Source organism: Anguilla rostrata, chromosome 7 (genome assembly GCF_018555375.3).
Source record: "Anguilla rostrata isolate EN2019 chromosome 7, ASM1855537v3, whole genome shotgun sequence".
NCBI lineage: Eukaryota > Metazoa > Chordata > Actinopteri > Anguilliformes > Anguillidae > Anguilla > Anguilla rostrata.
In genome coordinates, this window is record NC_057939.1 from 32,620,843 (window position 1) to 32,643,829 (window position 22,987).

At 39.5% G+C, this 22,987-nt stretch overlaps 1 protein-coding gene and 1 long non-coding RNA gene across 7 annotated transcripts in view; both read left to right on the forward strand.

The window, feature by feature from the left end:
* zfyve28 (zinc finger, FYVE domain containing 28) overlaps positions 1-22,987 on the forward strand; it is a 258,613-nt gene that overhangs the window by 58,545 nt on the left and 177,081 nt on the right. For all 6 annotated transcript variants that reach the window (XM_064341963.1, XM_064341964.1, XM_064341966.1 and 3 more), the window contains one exon: positions 15,866-16,006. In XM_064341963.1, coding sequence (XP_064198033.1) covers positions 15,866-16,006 — 141 coding nt within the window. The remainder of the gene's footprint in view (positions 1-15,865; positions 16,007-22,987) is intronic.
* On the forward strand, positions 19,976-22,248 carry LOC135258522 (uncharacterized). Its single transcript, XR_010331025.1, has 2 exons — positions 19,976-20,641; positions 20,850-22,248. It is a non-coding gene; the product is annotated as an uncharacterized LOC135258522 (long non-coding RNA).

Here is a 22,987-nt window from a genome sequence, read left to right on the forward strand (position 1 = left end):
GCGGTTGCTAGGGTGTTGCTAGGCAGTTGTTATGGTGTTCCAGGTGGTTGCTAGGGTGTTGCTAGGTGGTTGCTATGGTGTTCCAGGTGGTTGCTAGGGTGTTGCTAGGTGGTTGCTATGGAGTTCTAGGTGGTTGCTAGGGTGTTGCTAGGGTATTCTAAGTGGTTGCTAGGATGTTGCTAGGTGGTTGCTATGGAGTTCTAGGTGGTTGCTATGGTGTTGCTAGGTGGTTGCTATGGAGTTCTAGGCGGTTGCTAGGGTGTTGCTAGGTGGTTGCTATGGAGTTCTAGGTGGTTGCTAGGGTGTTGCTAGGGGGTTGCTAGGGTATTCTAGGTGGTTGCTATGGAGTTATCGGCGGTTGCTAGGGTGTTGCTAGGCAGTTGTTATGGTGTTCCAAGTGGTTGCTAGGTTGTTGCTAGGTGGTTGCTATGGTGTTCCAGGTGGTTGCTAGGGTGTTGCTAGGTGGTTGCTGTGGAGTTCTAGGCGGTTGCTATGGTGTTGCTAGGTGGTTGCTAGGGTGTTGCTAGGTGGTTGCTATGGAGTTCTAGGCGGTTGCTATGGTGTTGCTAGGTGGTTGCTATGGAGTTCTAGGCCGTTGCTAGGGTGTTGCTAGGTGGTTGCTAGGGTGTTCTAGGTGGTTGCTAGGGTGTTGCTAGGTGGTTGCTATGGAGTTCTAGGTGGTTGCTATGGTTTTGCTAGGTGGTTGCTATGGAGTTCTAGGCGGTTGCTAGGGTGTTGCTAGGTGGTTGCTGTGGAGTTCTAGGTGGTTGCTAGGGTGTTGCTAGGGTATTCTAAGTGGTTTCTAGGATGTTGCTAGGTGGTTGCTATGGAGTTCTAGGTGGTTGCTATGGTGTTGCTAGGTGCTTGCTGTGGAGTTCTAGGCGGTTGCTATGGTGTTGCTAGGTGGTTGCTAGGGTGTTGCTAGGTGGTTGCTATGGAGTTCTAGGCGGTTGCTATGGTGTTGCTAGGTGGTTGCTATGGAGTTCTAGGCGGTTGCTAGGGTGTTGCTAGGTGGTTGCTAGGGTGTTCTAGGTGGTTGCTAGGGTGTTGCTAGGTGGTTGCTATGGAGTTCTAGGTGGTTGCTATGGTTTGCTAGGTGGTTGCTATGGAGTTCTAGGCGGTTGCTAGGGTGTTGCTAGGTGGTTGCTGTGGAGTTCTAGGTGGTTGCTAGGGTGTTGCTAGGGTATTCTAAGTGGTTTCTAGGATGTTGCTAGGTGGTTGCTATGGAGTTCTAGGTGGTTGCTATGGTGTTGCTAGGTGCTTGCTATGGAGTTCTAGGTCGTTGCTAGGGTGTTGCTAGGTGGTTGCTATGGAGTTCTAGGTGGTTGCCAGGGTGTTGCTAGGTGGTTGCTATGGAGTTTTAGGCGGTTGCTATGGTGTTGCTAGGGGGTTGCTAGGGTATTCTAAGTGGTTGCTAGGATGTTGCTAGGTGGTTGCTATGGAGTTATAGGCGGTTGCTAGGGTGTTGCTGGGCTGTTGTTATGGTGTTCCAGGTGGTTGCTAGGTGGTTGCTATGGTGTTGCTAAGTGGTTGCTATGGAGTTCTAGGTGGTTGCTAGTGTGTAGCCAGGCATTTGCTATGGTGTTCCAGGTGGTTGCTTGTGTGTTGTTAGGTTGTTGCTATGGAGTTCTAGGTGGTTGCTAGGGTGTTGCGAGGTGGTTGCTATGGTGTTCCTGGTGGTTGCTGGGGTGTTGCTAGGTGGTTGCTAGGGTATTCTTAGTGGTTGTTAGGATGTTGCTAGGTGGTTGCTATGGAGTTTTAGGTGGTTGCTAGGGTGTTGCTAGGCAGTTGTTATGGTGTTCCAGGTGGTTGCTATGGTGTTGCTAGGTCGTTGCTGTGGTGTTCCATGTGGTTGCTATGGTGTTGCTAGGCAGTTGTTATGGTGTTCCAGATTGTTGCTAGGTTGTTGCTATGGTGTTCCAGGTGGTTGCTAGGGTGTTGCTAGGTGGTTGCTATGGTGTTCTAGGTGGTTACTATGGTGTTGCTAGGTGGTTGCAATGGCGTTATAGCCATTTGCTAGGGTGTTGCCAGGCATTTGCTATGGAGTTATGGGCAGTTGTGATGGTGTTTTAGGTGGTTGCTAGGGTGTAATACCATACCAATAGCTGTGCGTAATACCACACCTGTTGCTTACATCGTTGTCGCCCTTTTTAGTACAGTCTGGCTTGATTGACAATTCATTTATTCAGTAGTTGAGAGTATAAGTTTTCTAACAATGTATAACATGTCTAATTTTTCTTTTGAAATAGCTTTTTTTAGGTCAGCGTAACCAAATATTTTCTCATCATCGCATCCACTTACGCCTTCACTCTGTGGTAGCAGTAAAAGACGCTGCACCTAACGAAGCTTTGTCAACGATTTTTCGTAATTTCTTGGAAAATGCTATTATTATTGCGGATTTTTGGGCATAGCTAAGCCATATGTTTGCTGATAGACCTAGCTGACATCATTTTCTGGAGGAAGACAGAATTGGATAGAACTGTATCATTGATTTACTGTCTCTATCTACTGAAACAAATAAGATTTCATCATTGCTATGTAAGTATTACTGCTCAAACTATTCCAGTTATATATGTTATTTTGAAATTGAATGACTTTAAATAGGTTAGTGGTATTTTAATAAGGGTATTTCACAGTGTAATGTAAGCGTTTGTTGTTGTCTAGTAGTTTTTGTGATGCATGCAACAGTGATGATGTGAGAGTTGAAACATTGGCAAAATGTGGTGGACGGTTGAAAATTGTTTTCATTGTGTGACAGTATTTTTGCATTATTTTTCAATCTGATATCAATGTTTCATCTTAAACCTTCGTAAGGGGCTCATTTGTATGCTTTACAATGGACAAAAAGTATTATATTTCTTTTTGGAGAAATTTTTGATATGTTTCTGGACCCCTAGCTATTTTAGACCACTGTACTGATGGAAAGCTTGTAATTCCCACTTGAAAATGATGCAACAGTGAGTTTCTTGAGTAAAAACAGTTGATTTGTTGTGAAATACATGAATATGTTGTGATTTACAGCAATGCATTATTTCGACATTTTGGGTAGATTTGGAGATGTTGGGTACACTGCTTAGTTTTTGCTTCATAGATCTATAGTAGTTCTACATATCCACCCTTAAATTTTATGAACTGGGGGTCAATAAGTTTTTGATCCATAATTTAATTACGGAAAACAACCAATTAATACAAAACAATAGCGTACCTGTATTTGGTATTTAAACTACATCCCTTGGATTGAACCAGATGCTACGACCTTGTGCTTGTGGTTCTGTAACCCCTCCCTGACCCACTCAACATCCACTGATACGCAGCCGTGCTTTATTATCCACCGAGGCGTAACGCTGCATTGCTGAGGTAAAATGGGAAGTGGGGAGTAATAATCAAGCACAAAAACGTGACCCTAATGTTAACATATAAAACGGTAAAACATGTTTGGTAACTTTACGAGATGATGCATTTCAAGGGGTATAAATTTAAATAAATAAATTTGTGTATATAGTTAGCCGTAGTAGTAGCTCGCATGTGATTTAGCCTCGTTACGAGACGTGTGAATAACTGATGGAGTAATTTAGCTGCAGTAACTCAAACGCTACGGAGACTCCCTGTTCAATCTTTGAATCGCGCACGCTCTGTTGGAGCAAAGTGACCATTGTATAGGTGTTTGACTATAGACTGCTAACGTAGCAAATAATTCCTATTATTGCAGCCAGTTACCCGACCATCCTTGCAGTTAGAAAATAATCATGTCGTCAGATGACGAGGATACTAACAAGGAGAGAGAGAGAGAGCAGCAGACCTACTAAAAAGAAGCGAGTCCATGCCCCCCAGAAGTTCCTCGCAAAATATCGGGAGCAATGGCCGTGCCTCCGCCCCTTAAAACTTCCACACCATGCATTTTGCACAGTGTGCAATTATGATTTTCACAATAGCCACCAAGGAGCTTCAGGTAATAATTTGGCTAAACCTCTAGTTACAAAAGCCTACATTCCTAGATAATTTTTCAATTGAATACTATTTTTTCATTAGGCCTATATGATGTGTGCCTATATAAGCTGATTCAATTATTTAATTATTAAATAAAAATAGAAATCATGAACAGAAACTTGGTTTATTCATAATTGACAGTGTTTTACATTGCAACATAAGCTTATTTTTTTACATTACAACATACGTTCCTGTAAATACTTGAAAATGAAAACATATGTTACAATATACAAAATAAATTATTTCCATTTTTATTAAATAAGTGAATGCAATTCACTTATGGTTATCAGTTTGTATCGGCGCACACATAATATAATGAAATATTAATAATGAAAAAATTGTTTTAAGCAGGTGTACTCAAACTTTTGACTTGAAAGTATATCATAATATAGCCCAGTGCAGTGCAAGTGATATTTTAGAATCATACAATTTTGCCTGATCACTTTAACAATCAAAACTAGAATTATGAAGAAAGGCTTGTGTGTGTGTGTGTGCGTGCAAAGCGAAGTGGTACGAAAATGTGAACTAAGCATTACACTGACTATTGTGGTACTCAAAATATTTTCCTAAGGTTGGCAGGTCTGCATGTATTACGGTGGCTCTGAAGTGCAAAACACAAAAACAAAAAGAAAACGCAAAAACAAAAACTTTCGGCCCTGAGGTGCAGGTGCAACATACAGAAACAAAAAGGAGTGGTCCTGAGGTGCAAAACACAAATACAAAAAGAAAATTCAAAAACAAAAAGGAGCGGCCCTGAGGTGCAAAACACAAACATACAAAAACTAGCAGCCCCGAAGTGCACTGTTGCACTTCGAGGCTACTAGTTTTTGTTTTTGTATGTTGCATCAGCACCTCAGGGCTGCTTGTTGTTGTATGTTTCTGTTTTGCACTTCGGGGCTACTAGTTTTTGTTATTGTATGTTCCATCTGCACCTCAGGGCTGCTAGTTTTTGTTTTTGTATGTTGCATCTGCGCCTCAGGACCACTCATTTTGGTCTCTTATTATGTTCCACTTGGGACTCTTATTACATCTTATTTTCAATAGGAGGGGATGTAACAACAATTCAAAAGCGAAGGAATAATGTTTCTGTTTAAACTGTTTTAGAATGCTGGATTTTGTAGCACATTGATTTTAGAACTGTTAAAAGGCAGAGGTGTCCCTTTACTGAGAAATAATGCCCACCCTTGGACCAATCAGAATCGAGTATTCAGCCAAGCCGTTGTATAATGAAATTTGATTTCCTTGTTGCCGACCTTGGCACTAAATTGCGCACGACCTGTCAATATTTTTTTTTTTTTTGCACTCAGACACTAGTGGCTCCGTTTATAAACAAACATAATATTATGTTAATCACGTTGTCAAATTGCTTATTACTAATGCAATACAAGTTGGATTTAGCTCCGTCGGCACAGGTTGCTGATGTAGGCCACTTTTTAATTTGCCAGAACGTCTCATAAATGACAAATGCCGGTTCAGTCGGTTCGCATAAAATCAAACCGGTTTAAGCTCGTACACCTAACCGGACCGGCAATACCGGAAATCGACCCAACCATAATTTGGTCGCATATCCTTTGCATGCAATGACTGCTGACACCTGCCCAAACGAATCGCACCAAGGGGGAAAACAAACCAGAGTCCGATTTAACCGGACGAAAAAGCGCAGGTGTAAAAACACCCCAAGTATATAGATAGATAGTGCTGGAAAGATTGTATGTGCAGATCTTGGTGAAAAGGAAGGCAGATTTTTTAGCTAATGTTAGTAATAGAGTATATACATTAGCTATGCAGGCTAGGATGTTTGTCAGTCTTATGACGAGGGGGCAGATGGTTCCGTGTATTGCCGGTTTGTCCTTGGGAATTTTGACTTGTGCACCAGATCTGATCTCCTGGTGTCTGTAGAAAAAGTCGGTCTCAATCCTGGTTTTCTTCCATCCTTGCTGGAGTTGGAAAGCTGTGCTTTGCTTGCCCTCGCAAGAAAGTACTTAGATTAGGCACGTTTAAATTGTTGCCACAGTATGTTGCAGTATGATAGCGAGTGTAAAGTTAGGAAACAAATTGATCCCTTGATGGATCCGTTTCTTTAGCTTACTTGCAGTATAGCTAACACGTTTACTTTAAGTTATAAACCACTGGCCGTGGCAATAACCCAAGAGAGTGCGTCTCTCCTCGTGTTCCTTTACAGGCAAGCCTTAGTCTTCTTTAGGCCTACGGCTTTAGACCGTGCTTTGCATGTCCCTCCTATTGAGCAGCAAAGAGATGAATGGCAAAGAGGATGTACCAGAACGTGGATTCTACAGGCATCTACTGTAAGTACCCAGTCTATGTGATCAGTCTGTCTATGATCAGTCTGAGCTGTTGATCCCAAAATGGCGCCCAGTCCTTACAATGGTCTTGTGTAGCCCTCTGTACACTCCATTACCCTGGTTCTCGGGTTTAGTGTGCATTACATACTAAAGCCTGTTTCATACGTCCCTCTGTCACAGTACCCTTTGTTCTCTCCTGAACATGCACATACATACACGCACACACGCAACACTCTGGTCCCCTTTCCATAACCTCCCTTATTTAGCCCTTTAGGATTTTAGATGTGTTTGTTTGTTTAATAAACACCATTTTATTAAACCTTGTCCATGGTCGGATTATTATTTGGAGAACTGTTTGTGCCTACCACCTCCAAGAATTTAAGCATATTACATAATTGGTTATTATTTTAATTTTTAATATTGAAATACATTGTCATGATTTAACAATTAGTTTTATGAGATTGACGATACTTTTGCACCATTTGGTCATTTTGTTGACCAGGGTTTATGTATGTACATTTGCTTCACTAGTTGGCGCTTGTGTGTGAGTATGTGAATATTACCAGTGGTGGTAAGTATTCAAATATCATACTTGAAATAAAGTAAAGATACAACCATAAAGTAATTAATATAATAGAAGTGCAAGTCACCTATTTTAAAAAATGCTTTAGTCAAAGTCTCCAAGTATCTTGGTTTTAATGTACTTAAAATTACGATTTGAAAAAATATTTTGCAATAAAACAAAACCGACCATTTTATTCAACATCTAACATCTCTGTATAGTGTAAAGACGTAAGGTGCCACATTGCCAGTTGAAAAAGGGGCAGATGTGTTTGAATTCTCTAGTGCCTTCTTTGTTTACCCTGAAGTGGGAAATAAGTGCATTCACTTACTGTAGTAGGTAATGCCCCAGGCTCTGCTCTCTATAGCTGCACGTGAGTAACATGTACACCAGTACAATTGTATTGTAAACGTAGGTATACCTAATAAAAGTAAGCTTAGTTTACTAGTTTTTTTTGTCTTATTTCAAAAAATAAAAATGGGAGTCTTATTTCAAAAAGGAAATTATTTAAACTCAATGAAATTTATTGGAATGACTGTCATATGCGTGTCTGACACAAGCCACTGACTGCACATTTACTCTTCATGTGCCCTTCAACAAGGTATGGCGGGTTGTAGCAACATTGTTTCATTCCTTTATCGAGTCCATGCAAATGTAATGTCAGCTAGCTAATGTTTGTGCTACTGTAAGTTTATAGTAGAAGAATCGTCCGCACATCCGACAGCTGCTCAGGTGCAACCAATGATAGAACCGTACAATGCAATAAAAGGCTGAGGGCACACTGAGGGTATTGCAAAGAATGTGTTTTTTAATGGCAAGCTTCGGGTACAAGACCTTCGTCAGGGCATATCAAGAACACAAAAAAGAAGCACATTTTAAGTGCTGTGGAATACAAAGGAGGAGGTACGACACCTGTAGGCTATCAGGCAATTAGCTCATCACATGAGGTTATAGGCGTTGTCAAACAATTAACAGAGTTTGAGGTGTACTGGATGGTTTAACAATTAACAACGTCACAAAGGTAATAGGTGTATGAATTAGATGATAAACAGCATCACAGAGTAATTGTCATCATGAACAGCAAAGAAGTATAATGCATGATAGAAGATGTTTTAACAGGAGGGTGGGGATATCCACCTTCTAGGAGAACCTCTGGAAGACAGTTAACATCAACATAAATTGTAATATGAATTGTAGATAAACATACAAACTCTGTAATACAATATAGTGCATTTAATAGCACAATAGAGTAAAAATGCCTAAAATCCAGGTGTCGACAAAAAGGAAAATATGGTGCTGAGGTCTGAGTGAACCTGTACCATACATCAGGAAATACCGTAATAAAAACAGGAACACTGCGAACCTAAAGAAATATATACAAATATAAAGATAGACAAATTAAAGATAAATAGAAAGGCAATTACAACAATACTTGCATGTCAAATTCTTCATTAAGACCTCTGTCTAACTGTCTAAAGTATGGATCCAATAGAGTTCTCTCTGCAATAGTAATTCCTCAATGTTACCTCCTCTAGCAGGCGTATTAACCCTTTCGATGCCAAGGAAGCGAAGGGAGGCGCATTACCATTCAAACTGGTAAATGATCACTTTACATATCTTTACATATTAATACAATTAAGATGGTAACCCTTCCTAGATTCCTGTATTTATTTCAAAATTTGCCTATTTTTTTAAAGAAATTAGACTCCATTATTTTACCATTTGTCTGGGGATACAAAGCCTACCGCATATCAAAAGCCCACTTGCAGAAACCCACGGAAGTAGGAGGCTTAGGTCTTCCCATATTCAGGCACTACTACTGGGCAGCCAATGCCAGGGTGCTGACTTACTGGCAATGGGGATCCTCAGAAGAGACAAAATGGTTAGACATAGAATTATCAGCAGTAAAAAAGTCCTCCTTTTCTGCCTTGCTTTTCTCTAAACCAGAATCCCCAAAGAAATATACTAGTAAAAACTTCATATTAAGACACTCACTGAGAACTCTGAGACAGATGAAAAGTGTTAATAAATTGCCCGCCCCCCCGGACAGCAAACATCTAATTTCCCAGTTTGTTTCTGCCTTTACCACTTCTGCACCTACTGATCACCTGAAGGAAGCCTGGGCCAAAGAACTGAATATTGACTTGTCAGATGACATTTGGAGGGAAGGATTATCCAGAATCCATACCTGCTCAATTAATGCTAGATACAGACTGATTCAATATAAAATTATGCACAGGCTTCACTACTCGAAAACTAAACTGAATAGAATGTATTCTACAGTCTCTCCACTAGGTGATAGGTGCAGAATGGCAGATGGCTCATCAGCACATCTTTTCTGGTTATGTCCTCTTCTACACAACTTTTGGTCAAGTATATTTCAATGGCTCTCTAAAGTCTATGAAAAGGACATTCCTCCCGACCCTGAGCTGGCTCTCTTTGGATGTTCAGAGACTGCTCTGGGAACTACATATGAGGAACAACTAGTTTTAATGCTTGAAATGGTTGCGGCCAAGAAGATTATTTTATTGGACTAGAAATCACCCTCTCCTCCCTGCTTTCGGAAGTGGCTTAACAAGATGGTTACAGTTGTACAAATGGAGAGAATACGCTTCCTCAAGTCCAAAACAACTAATAGATACATGAAAATATGGGGTCCATTCATTAACTATCTTAAAGAGATCTAACTTAATTGTAATGCAATTCCTGTAAAGGCTTAATTTATATATTGTCTGGCAGCTATATGCATGTCTGATTTTTGTTTGTTTTTTCTTGTTTTATAGTTTTTTTGTCTCTATTTATTTGTGCTGAATGAAATGTATGTATGTGCACTTTATAAAATTTGAAAACTGAAAATAAAATATTTAAAAAAAAAAAAAAATAATAATATATCTATGCTGAACAGTTTACAGAGCGATATACTTATTGTCACCATGGACCTAGAAAGTCTTTGTACTAATGTATCCCATGACAGAGGTCTTGAAGCTCTCGGTTTCTATCCAAGAGACCATGATACTACACCCCCTAGTGAGTTTATCTGTGAACTCGCTTCTCTGGTCCTGAAGCTTAACTACTTTGCATTTGGTAAATACTTTTTTCTACAGATTAAAGGCACAGCAATGGGGTCTACTTTTGAGATTCTTATGGATCTTAGGGAGTGTGTAAAAAACAGGTATGACGTTGTTGGTATGGAGTCTACTTTTACGCCCAACTACGCTAATTTATATGTCGGTTTTTTTGAACACCACTTTGTTTTGAATAGCTTGAGAAACCCTTTCTTTACTAAAATTTTGAAATGATTCAGATTCATCAATGATATCTTTTTTGTTTGGGCTGGCACGGAAGAAGATCTTACTACCTTTGGTACATGGTTGGTAATGGTTGTAACCCAGATCTTAAATTCTCTGTCTAGTATTATGCTAAACGTGTACATTTTCTTGATATGTGGCTTGAATCTAATGACGGTAATCTTATTACCACCCTCTATCAAAAAGAGTGATAGGAACACAACCCTTCTCGCTTGCAGGAGTCATCCCACGACCCTGAAAAAGGGCCTCCCTAAAAGTCAGTTTTACAGACTCAGACGTATTTGCCATTCCACTCATGATTTTATTCACAAGGCCTCAGCTATGAAACAACGCTTCCTAGATCGGGGTTACTCTAGCAAAAACGTTAACGAAGCCTACAATTTGGCACTTTCAAAACCGCACCTCGAGCTTTTACAAAAAACCCAGAAAAAGAGTAAAGACTTCTCTGTCACGTGTATCACTATTTTTTCTCCCAAATCTTTTATCAAAAACATAATTATGAAGCATTGGCATCTTCTCACAATAGATCCTGCTCTTGTCTCTCAATTCAAGGATCCCCCCCTTTTCGTTCACAAAAGGGCGCCCAATTTGCGCAATAAACTTGTCCGTGCCAGTCTTAGTACCGGCCCCACGCAGTCACGCCTAGTACCATTTTGGGATCAGAACTACCCATGTGGAAACTGTGCCCAGTGTCACAACACTTCGAAGACCTATGATTTTAGTCATCCTCAGTCTGGGAAACATTTTCGGATTAAAGGTGTCATTACATGCAACACCAAAAATGTGATCTATGCCATAAGATGCCCGTGTGATCTAATTTATGTAGGAAAAACATCAAGATGTTTAAAACAAAGAATCAGTGAGCACAAAAGTACTATCAGACAAAAAGACCCCGATTACCCCGTCGCCATTCATTTTAATGTGCCCGCAATGTTACCTCCCTTCGCTTCCTTGGCATCGAAAGGGTTAATACGCCTGCTAGAGGAGGTAACATTGAGGAATTACTATTGCAGAGAGAACTCTATTGGATCCATACTTTAGACAGTTAGACAGAGGTCTTAATGAAGAATTTGACATGCGAGTATTGTTGTAATTGCCTTTATCTTTAATTTGTCTATCTTTATATTTGTATATATTTCTTTAGGTTTGCAGTGTTCCTGTTTTTATGACGGTATTTCCTGATGTATGGTACAGGTTCACTCAGACCTCAGCACCATATTTTCTTTTTTGTCGACAACTGGATTTTAGGCATTTTTACTCTATAGTGCTATTAAATGCACTATATTGTATTACAGAGTTTGTATGTTTATCTGCAATTTATGTTGATGTTAACTGTCTTCCAGAGGTTCTCCTAGAAGGTTGATATCCCCACCCTCCTGTTACAACATCTTCTATCATGCATTATCCATCTTTGCTGTTCATCATGCCAATTACTCTGTGATGTTGTTTATCATCTAATTCATACACCTATTACCTTTGTGACGTTGTTAATTGTTAAACCATCCAGTACGCCTCTAACTCTAACGCCTATAACCTCATGTGATGAGCTAATTGCCTGATAGCCTACGGGTGTCGTTACTTTAGCTAACCCTAGCATGTTAGCATTTCGCCTAATTTAGTTAACCTAGTAAGCGTGTATGGATCGCCTCCTTTAGTTAACCTACTTAGCGCGTACAGATTGCCTACTTTAGTAAACATAGTTAGCGTGTACGGATGCTATCCTGCACGCATTAGTAGGAGCTTAGGACACACAGCTACAACCACCGATACAGATGTATGGACACACGGAGGACAACAAATAACGTTACAGAGGTGAGGACTTGCCATAGCTAGAGTGAGAGCACCTATTACCATTACATTACATTTATTTGGCAGACGCTTTTATCCAAAGCGACGTACAAAAAGTGCATTTCATGGTCATAGACAACTGCCAAACACAGGTTCAGTAAGGTACAATACTTATTTTGTACAGCTATTTCTAGCCAAGAACACAGTTTAGTTCACACAGTGAACACTATTCAGACCTAACTTCTGCAAAGCCAACTAGGCAGAAGAATAAGCTACAGTATTAGGACAAATACAAATTACCAAAAAGTGCTGGGATGGGGCAACATGTAACAAGTGTCATGAAAAACGGGGGGGGGGGGAGATTTAGAGTGAAATATACAGCAAATATACAGACCACCTTCGTTTGACAGACAGGTAAACGTAAACAGATTTGCAAATATATAAATAGGCAAAATATCGGTAACAACCTGTACCTAGTTATGTAGAAAAACATGTCCTTGTTATCCTCCAGTGGTTATTTTTTCAGTAATTTTGCTATTTTTTTCTGTGCCAGCAAATAAGTCAGAGGTCAACTTTTGGTTGCTAAGGGGACGTGTATCGACCTCCCCATATAAATGAATGGATCTTGACATAGATTTGCTAACGTTATGTGTAGCCAACTTCATGAACAAAGCTAACAACTTAAAAGGCTGCAGATAACTTAATGAAAATGTAATTCACTTCACAAATATATTTGATTGCTATGATAGACCTATGGCCTGCTAATGTAACTTATTCTACACACAATTCTGTGTTTAAATCACAATTCTAAATAAATGTCAAGAACATCTCTTTTTCAGTCCATGTTCTAGATTTGGGAGGGTTCTGAGTTTCGCTCAGGTCAGGTATCCAGTTTACTCAATAATCCTGGTTTGTGAAACAGGGCCTAGAACAGGTAAATACCAATGAAGAAAAGCACAAAATAAGTGCACCAGCACTATGGAGTAGCTGCCATATGATGTTGCCACTCACTAAGGAGTGCACTCAGTGTAAAGATTATGACACTGCATAATTACTAGCTATATGCTAAAAAATCTATTTTCAATAGCTCTGACCACCTCATCTCTTCGCTTGACATTTTGCTTGTAGCCCTCCAGGTGAGTAGACTACTCCAAATGTGCGTTTCTTTTTTTTGTAGCCCTAATGGACAAGATGCTAGCCCCAAAACTCTTGGGAGCTGTCATGGGGTGAAACCATGACCTGTGGGCATTTACAGTTTTAAGCATGCGCACATGGTCAAATACATTTAAAACCCCTGTTCATGTTCTTTTAATTGCGCGTAACTTAACAACCATATAAAGTAATGTGAAGGAAGGAGGGAAAAATGTACTTACCATTGTTGTGTGTTATGAAGGTGAATTGTAAATGAATGTGAATGGAAATATATGGCAAAAGTGGAAAAGAAACAATGTTCGTTTTACTGCGAATTTAAAATACTTTTAAAAAAAACGGCCGCAATTTCTGTTAAATGAAATTGGTAGTGGTACACTTGTTTGTCGTAAATTTGTGGACAAAAGTGAAATTATTCAAGATAAAAGGTGACATTCAGGTAAAACTTATTAACTTATTAAAACTTACTAAAATAAAACTTGTTTTATTTTGCATTAAATTTAAAACTAGCAAACACCAACCAAACATGCAGCCAGTTTTTCTGGAAGCCTTCCAAGGAAGCACGGACCATACCATAGGGCTTTTTCATGGGGGTGTTTGGGACACTTCATGGGTGAAATCCAAAGGGGGAAGGATGTATGCATTTGCTTTTGTTTTCTGTAATGGGCAATTCATTATTCTCATTCATTTGTTTATGGATAGTATTTATTTATGGTTTTTTCTTAAAATGTATATGTAAAATAAGAAAAAATGATAAAGGGAAAAAACTTTATTTTTTTTATAATAGAATTGCCGGGGGCTATATAAGCCAGAGGAAAAGTCCTCCTGGGGGGATTTTTATTTTCTGTGTGTGCTGAGTGGTCATGCTAGACACGCAGCTTATTCCAACAAGTAGGGCCTACTAGGCATAGCCTAATGTGTTTTGTTTACTCGTTTTTGTTTTGTTTGTGGTATTTGTTGTATATATATTTTGTCGTGTCGTCACCTGTACATATTTTTCACCGGTTCTGGGTTTGAAGCACGTCTCCTGTAAATAAACCTGGGTGAACAGAAGTTTTTGTCTCCTGCCACTCTTTTGCTGCTCCAACCGCCGCCGGACTCCCTCACAAGCAAGTCATATTAAAATTGTGTATTCCAATTCATCCCAATCGAGGGGGTTGAGGTCAGGGCTCTGTGCAGGTCAAGTCAAGTTTTTCCACACAGCAAACACAGCAAACCATTTCTTTATGGACCTTGCTTTGTGCACAGTGGTCATGCTGAAAGGCCTTCCCAAAACTGTTGCCACAAAGTTGGAAGCACACAATTCTTAAGAATGTCATTGCATGCTGTAGCATTAAGATTTCCCTTCTCTGGAACTAAGGGGCCTAGTCCAAACCATGAGAAACGGCCCCAGACCATTATTCCTCCTCCACCAAACTTTACAGTTAGCACTATTTATTTGGGCAGGTAGTGTTCTCCTGGCATTTTCTGGATCCAGATTCATCCGTCAGACTGCCAGATAGTGAAGCGTGATTCATCACTTCAGAGATTGTGCTTCACATTGCTCCAGTGTCCAATGGTGGTGTACTTTATACCACTCCAGCCGACGCTTGGAATTGCGCATGGTGATCTTGGGCTTGTGTGCAGCTACTTAGCCTTGGACACCCATTTTATGAAGCTCCCAGCGAACAGTTTTTGTGCAGACATTGCTCCCAGAGGCAGTCTGGAATCGGTAGTGAGTGTTGCTTTGGTCATATTGGGCGCCAGTTCAGATGTGTCCTGGTTTATACTATTGACCCTGTTGTGTAGGAAAGACAGACAGTTAAGTGATTTGGTGTTTGATTATTCTGTACATGGGGACATCATTGTTGTAAGGGTGTTCTCATGCAAGCTGCTGCATAACAGTTTGTTATAGGCTGTCTGTTGGAGTCCATATTTTTTTGCTTAGGTCCACCAAAAAATCCATTCCTGCCTATGCCACTCATGACCACTATAAAATGCTCATCGTAGTAGTAGTCAACAGGAACCACCTGTACATAACTTTACAGCACAGTCAAAGAATACAGAATTTGCAGCACAGTCACAGATACAGAATTTACAGCACAGTCACTTACAAAATGTCCGTCTGTCCATTTGTCTCTCCGTTTGTCCAGAGCCGGGTTGGTTGGCAGGCCTCCAGAAAGCTTGTGCCCCGGGGCCTCATAGGAGCATGATCGGTCCTTGAGTCTATAACAAAATGAAATTCACTAGACAGCTGTAAATCAGCAATGACCTGTAAAGCTATATTCTAGTTGGCTAATGTCAGTTACTCCTTAACCTTTAGTCCTCATTTTCCTCTATTCCCTCGCTAAAGAAATCTTCCTTGCTGCATGATCCGGCTATAATAAACAGTAATAAACAGACAGCATGTTTTCTTGTAAGTGAAGTGCTTACTTTTACACATACCCAGTGGTAGGAGTTGCCACAAACAATTTATATTTGGCTTCTTCTGGTATTCTGTTCTACATCTGCGGTGACAGCTGCCATGATCTTGTTGTCTGTTGTGCCGTGTTAGCGGTAGGACGATAGGAATTATGGACAAAAATGCTCTCATCAAAAACAATGAAAAGGATTCTAATACTCATTTGACTGCTAAATGTTTCATATTTTCTACAAGGTGGACCAGGAAATCTGCAAGGCGACCACCACAAAATATTTCTATGCAGGAAAATCTTGCGTACAAAGAAAAATATATTTCATGTGGTGGGTTCAGTAAACCTCCCCCCCCCCCACCCTCCCTTTCTCTCTAGCGCTCAGACCCACAACTCCTGGCTCAATTCTACTATGCTGACGAGGAGCTGAACCAGGTGGCATCCGAGTTGGACAGCCTAGATGGCCGGAAGGACCCCCAGCGATGCACCTTGCTGGTCAACCAGTTCCGCTCCTGCCAGGTAGGCGAGAGAGTGCCCTGGAAACATATTGACTCCATCCTCCTACCAAGGGTGCTCTCCCAGGTGCTATAGTAGACTTGCCATTTGATAATGTAAAGCGCTTGAACAGGCCAAAGCATGAATGACGCTACACACAATGTAACTTCAATGTCACCAAAATATTTTATTAGACTTCCATGCTGATTTTAAAACAGAATAACTAAAGTGTCTACAGATATCACTCAGACACCAACAAGAAAAATCAAAGTTGTGGTAGATGAAAAAGCGAGTGGATGTGCAGAAATGCTGCACGTTTTATACGCTACATGGTCAAAAGTATGTGGATACCTGACATCCAGCATCTCATCCAAAATGTCTCAAATGTGCATTGCTGTAAATCATAACATAATCATATATTTCACTACAAATCGACAGTTTTGACTTGTGAAACTCACGTTTGCGTAATTTTCAAGTGGGGATTACTATCTTTTAATCATTATGGGGTCTAAGATATCAAGGGGGCTAAAAACCTACCCTCTCAAAAAATGAATAAAATGCTTTTTGTTAATTATAGTGCATATACATTTGCCCCATATGATGGTTTAAGATGAAACATTGATATCACATTGAAAAATAATGCATAAACATTACCGAATGCCGCTTTTCCACCGCATGGTACCGACTCGACTCAACTCTACTCTACTTTTTTGGTTTTCCATTGGGCAAAAGTTGTGGATAGTACCTGGTACCTGGTACTTTTTTTGGTATCACCTCTGTCGAGGTTCCAAGCGAGCTGAGGCTATACCAAAAGGTGACATGAAAACACTGCACACTGATTGGTCAGAGAGAATCGTCACTAGGTTAGCTTACGCTCTTGCATTGCCTTTTTTGCTAATGAGCAACCAGAGTTGTCTCGTCATCTGAGCTCTGATGTACGATTTCTCAAACTCTCCTCTAAATTGCCCATAGGTATGAGTGTGTGAGTGAATGGTGTGTGTGCCCTGCGATAGATTAACGACCTGTCCAAAATATATTCCTGCCTCTCACCCAATGCACGCTGGGATAGGCTCCAGCACCCCCGCAACCCTGCTCAGGATAAGTGGGTATAGATGATGGATGGATGGATGGATAAATATTCAGACCCTTTGCTATGACACTCAAAATTGAGCTCAGGTCCATCCTGTTTCCATTGATCATACTTGAGATGTTTCTACATCTTGATTGGAGTCCACCTGTGGTAAATTCAATTGATTAGACATTATTTGGAAAGGCACATACCTGTCTATATAAGGTCCCACAGTTGTCAGTGCATGTCAGAGCAACAACCAAGCCATGAAGTCGAAGGAATTGTCCATAGTCCTCAGAGACAGGATACAGGTACAGATCTGGGGAAGGGTACAAAACATTTCTGCAGCATTGAAGATCTCGAAGAACACCGTGGCCTCCATTATCCTTAAATGGATGAAGTTTGGAACCACCAGAACTTTTTCTAGAGCTGGCTGCCTGGCCTAACTGAGCAATTGGGAGAGAAGGGCCTTAGTCAGGGAGGTTACTAAGAACCCGATGGCAAATCTGACAGAGCTCCAGAGTTCCTCTGTGTAGATGGGAGAATCATCCAGAAGGACAGCCATCTCTGTAGCACTCCAACAATTAGGCTTTTATGGTAGAGTAGCCAGATGAAAGCCACTCCTGCTTGGAGTTAGCCAAAAGGCACCTAAAGGACTCTCAGACCATGAGAAACAAGATTCTCCGCTCTGATGAAACCAAGATTGAACTCTTTGGCTGCAATGCTAAGCGTCACGTCCGGAGGAAACCAGGCACCGCTCATCACCTGGCCAATACCATCCCTATGGTGAAGTATGGTGGTGGGAGCATCACACTGTGAGGATGTTCTTCAGCGGCAGAGACTGGGAGACTTGTCAGGATCGAGGGAAAGATGAACAGAGCAATGTACATTGAGATCCTTGAGGAAAACCTGCACCAGAGTGCTCAGGACCTCAGTCTGGGGCGAAGGTTCACCTTCCAACAGGACAACAACCCTAAGCACACAGCCAAGACAATGCAGGAGTGGCTACTAAAAAAATTGAAATAAATTTAATCAATTTTAGACTAAGGCTGTAAAGTAACAAAATGTGAAAAAAGTGAAGGAGTCTGAATACTTTCCGAAGGCACTGTATGTAATCATTTACTCTTGTATGTTTTTCAGTACTCTACAATATGTAATCCTTTGTTGTATGGGAAGAAATTTTTACAAATGTTCCTATTTATTATTATTCCAAGGAAAACTTTATTCATCATGCACATATCAGCAAACAGTAAATTTGAATTAATATTTGAATTAATATTTGAATGATTATTGCATGAATATTATACAAATACTCCAGATTATTCGCGATAAGATTATAATAAAATATTCCACCATCAGAAAAATGCTGGCGATGTTCTAGCTTCACCGTAGATTGGTCCATCAAACATAACACATGACTGAGCCACTACGCTTATAGTACGTGAAATGCCCACATTAGAGAAGAGCACAAACCTTTTTTCATTGTAAGCGGTATGAATACTAATAAAGCAGGCCACTAACAATCACTATGCTAACACTGCCTAGGGCTCGCTAACAATGGCCCTATGTTAACAGCTAAGCATATTAGTTAGGTTAGTTAGCCCCCCAATACACACAGTGCCATGAAAAAAGTATTTTCCCCCTTCACGATTTCCTCTGTTATTGCATATTTGGCACACTGAATGGTTTCAGATCTTTATACAAAATGTAATAGTAAACAATGGGAACTAGCGTGACAAAAAATAATTTTTTTACTTATTTCATTTATTTACTAAAATGTTTTATCATACGCTCATATCACCCTTGTGAAAACATAACTGCCCCGTGAATGTCTTAACTGGTTGCACCACCTTCAGCAGCAATAACTCCAGCCAAACACTTCCTCACATTTGATATCAGTCTTTCACATCACTGTGAAAACATGGCACATGCCAAATCTGTCCAATCCTTGCCCATTTAGGAGCTGCCATATTTAAAGCTTTATAACTCCAGATGTGAGCATCACAGAGACTTGAAAATGACTTTAATGACGCAATACATTTGTACCCATTTACAGTACTAACTTAGATTAGTTTATATTCATAATTTAGGAAGAAATAAAGTGCCACAAATGCAAATGTCTACGCAAAAAATCAGAAATTAATTTGCTCTTTTTTAGTTTGCAATGAAATACTGAGAGATTGCAAATATACAGCAGGTTGAACTATTCATGTCCTTGAACAAAAACTTCTTGACCACAAGTACATCAAAATAAAATACATAAAATCTAAGGGTGGATACGCAGAACTACTAAAGAACTACTAGAACTACTACTTGATCTATGAGTCAAAAAGTAAGCAGGGTACACAGTGTCTCCAAATCTATCCAAAATGTGTAAATTATGCATTGCTGTAAATCACAACATAATCATGTATTTCACTACAAATCAACTGTTTTACTGTTGAATCATTTTCAAGTGGGAATTACAAGCTTTCCGTCAGTACAGTGGCTTAAAATATCTAGGGGTCCTGAAACATGTCCAAAATCTCTTCAAAAATGAATTCAATGCTTTTGTCCATTATAAAGCATATACATGTGCCCCTTATGTAGGTGAAAACATTGATATCAGATTTAAAAAATAATTTAAAAAACATTATCACACAATGTAGTACAGTACCTAAATGTGTAATCATTAATTCTCGTATGCTTTTCTGTACTCTGCAGTATGTGATGTTTTCTTGTATGGGGATGGGATGACATTAAAACAATATTCAACTGTCCACCATGTTTTGGCAATGTTCCTGTTGAGGTCACATCCGGTGCATACATAAAACAAAAACTACTTAGCAAATCAACGAATGCTTACATTACAGTGTGAAATATCCTCATTATAAAATACCACTAACCTATTTAACCCTCCTGTTCTGTTCATTTTTTAGGTACAGCAAAATGTTCCCGGGTGATATAAACATACAGGGGGGGTTTGCAAATACATGAAATGAACCATTTTAATTTAGAATGTTGATTACACTAATTAAGGCCAGTAGAAGAAGTTTCATACTGAAAAAATAATTTTAAGTATTTTTCCTAGATTTTCAAACTTTAAAAAGGGTCAATTTGACCCGCAACATAACAGGAGGGTTAAAGACACTCAATTTCAAAAATAACGTACATAACCAAAATATTTTCTGCAGTAATTTCGACGACGAAATCTTATCTGTGTTCCGTAGATAGAGACAGAGAGAATGAACGCTGTCGCTCCCCAGTTCTATCAGCTAAGTCTATCAGCAAACATATGCCTTAGCCATGCTCAGAATTTCTCAAGAATAATAGTATTTTCCAAGAAACGACGAAAGTCGTATCTTTTACTGCTACCACAGTCTGAATACATAATGCAGCTATAACGAGACAAAACTTTCGGTTACACTGAGCTATAAAATGCTATTCCAAAAGTAAAATTGGACATATTTTTAATGGTAAAATAATGTTTTCATGTATGCCCAGATCAAAACTATTGTCCAGTGTGTCATGCATTGGGGGTGTAGTTACAAATGAGACTGCAGGGAGGGGGTGCTTGGTAAATGCAAGACCAATGCTACAATGGTAGCGCTGTGAAACTCCGTATTCGGCATAGTTGTCCTGAATTGTCTACTAATTTATTTTATTTATTTATTTAGGATCCCCATTAGTTATTACCTCAGTAACAACTATTCTTCCTGGGGTCCACACAAAAGACAAGACAAGATAAGACATTCAAACATCACATTATAGACAATCCACATTATCAACAAAACAAAAAGAAATTAAAAAAAATAAGAGAAAATAAGTAGTTCTCTCACATTCATAATGTCACCTCAACAATAAATGGTTAAAGCAAATAATACAGTTGGTAGGTTAGGTATATATAAGTGCTGTATATATAACTGCCCAATACTACTAGTGCATAGTGAAGCCTTACCTCGGTTAACACCACAAATATAATCAACCTTCACATACAGAACATCATATGTAGCCTAAACTGAATTCTTTCTGAATAATTGCTGTTCTTAATTTCTTTTTAAAACTGGTTTTACTGATAATCTGGGTTAAATGTTGTGGTAGTTTGTTCCAGGTTGACATAGCCCTATACATTACAGTTTAAGGTAATGTGAAGCATCCCATAAAGGCATGTCTGGTGTCATAATAATGTCATTGGTGTGTGTTAACTGTGAATATAAGTATGTTGGTTTTCTTAAGGCACAAATGTTTCTTATATACATGACCAGGCTGTATGGCAGTCTCTCTTCCACCCTCATCCATAACAGCCTTCCACACTGTCCCTCATTGAGCAGTGCAGAGCAAGGCGGGCAGCTCTGTTTTGAGTGAGCTGGATCTTATTAAGCTCTTGTTTTGAAGAACTAGACCAGATTGCTGGACAGTAATCGAGGTGGGACAAGACTAAAGATTGTATTACTTGCTTAATCGTTATCTGTTAAAAAGTAAGCGCAACTTCTAATGATGGAAATGCCTCTACTCATTTTGGCAACCATTTTATTAATGTGAGTTGACCATAACAGTGTTCCCTCAAGTGTGACACCCAACAATTTGGCCTCTTTAACCTGCTCAATAGCTACCCCTTGCAAAGAGATGCACAGCTCTTGATCTGTCTTTAGAGCATGCCTGGAGCTGAGTATCAGACTCTTGGTTTTTGAGATGTTCAACTTTAGCCTATTTTCAGAAACCCATTCAGAAACCAGCATCAGCTCTTCTTGAAGCATGTTATTAAGCTCCTTGGTATTTTCTGCACATCATCAGCATAGATAGCCATGCATGCATTTTTTAATACACATGGCAGATCATTTGTAAATATGGAATATAGAAGAGGCCCTAGACAGTTGCCCTGTGGAACTCCGCATTGTAGTGATTTAATATTTGACAGGGTACCATTAAACAAAACGCACTGTTGTCTGTTAGATAAATAACTTTCCATCTAATTGCTAGCTGAAGTTTTGAATCCATATGCAGATAGTTTGATGAGTATTAGCTCATGGTCTGTAAGATCAAAAGCTGCACTGAAGTCCAGCAGTACCGTACCCACCATTAACTTTCTGTCAATTTGTTTTAACCAATCATCTGTTAATTGTGTTAAAGCTGTACATGTTGAGTAACCCACCTTATATGCCTGTTGGAATTCAGAGTTGATACTGTTTTCCGAGAAATAATGCTGAATCTATTTAAATACAATACCCTCCATAAGTTTGCTTAAAGCAGGCAAAATACTAATAGGCCGACTATTTGGTCCAGTAAATGACTCCTTGCTATTTTTTGGTAGAGGAGTAACCTTTGCTATTTGTGGATAAACACCTTCATTCAGGCATAAATTAAAAATATGACACAGTGGCTTCGCCACAATCCTAGCTGACAGCTGTAGTAATTTACCATCCAGATTGTCATAGCCACAAGGTTTATCACACTGCAATGACAAGAGAAGCTTTTCCATTTCTTCTGTATTTATATTGGTAAAGTCAAATTCACATTTTTTGTCATACATAATATGTTGTTTAATTAGTGACTCAGCTTACCATTCACTGGCAACATTTGATTTCTTATTGTATCCACTTAACCTATAAAATAATTATTAAAATAATTAGCTATATCTTGAGGTTTGGTAATAAATCCACCACCAGATTCAATAAATGAGGGAGTTCTATTCATTTTATCTTTACCCATTACTTCATTAAGGGTTCTCCATAACTTTTTGCTGTCACCCTTAATCTCCTCAATCTTGGATTGATAATATTGCTTTTTCTTTAGTTTATTCATTTTTGTGACTTTGTTTCTAAGTGAACGGTAAGCCTGCCAATCAGCTGAGCTACCAGATATGATAGCAGCTTTTTTCAGTTGGTCCCTCTGTCATACAGCTTTTCAACTCCAAATCAAGCCAAGGGGCTTTAGTGGTTCTGACAGTTAGTTTTCTG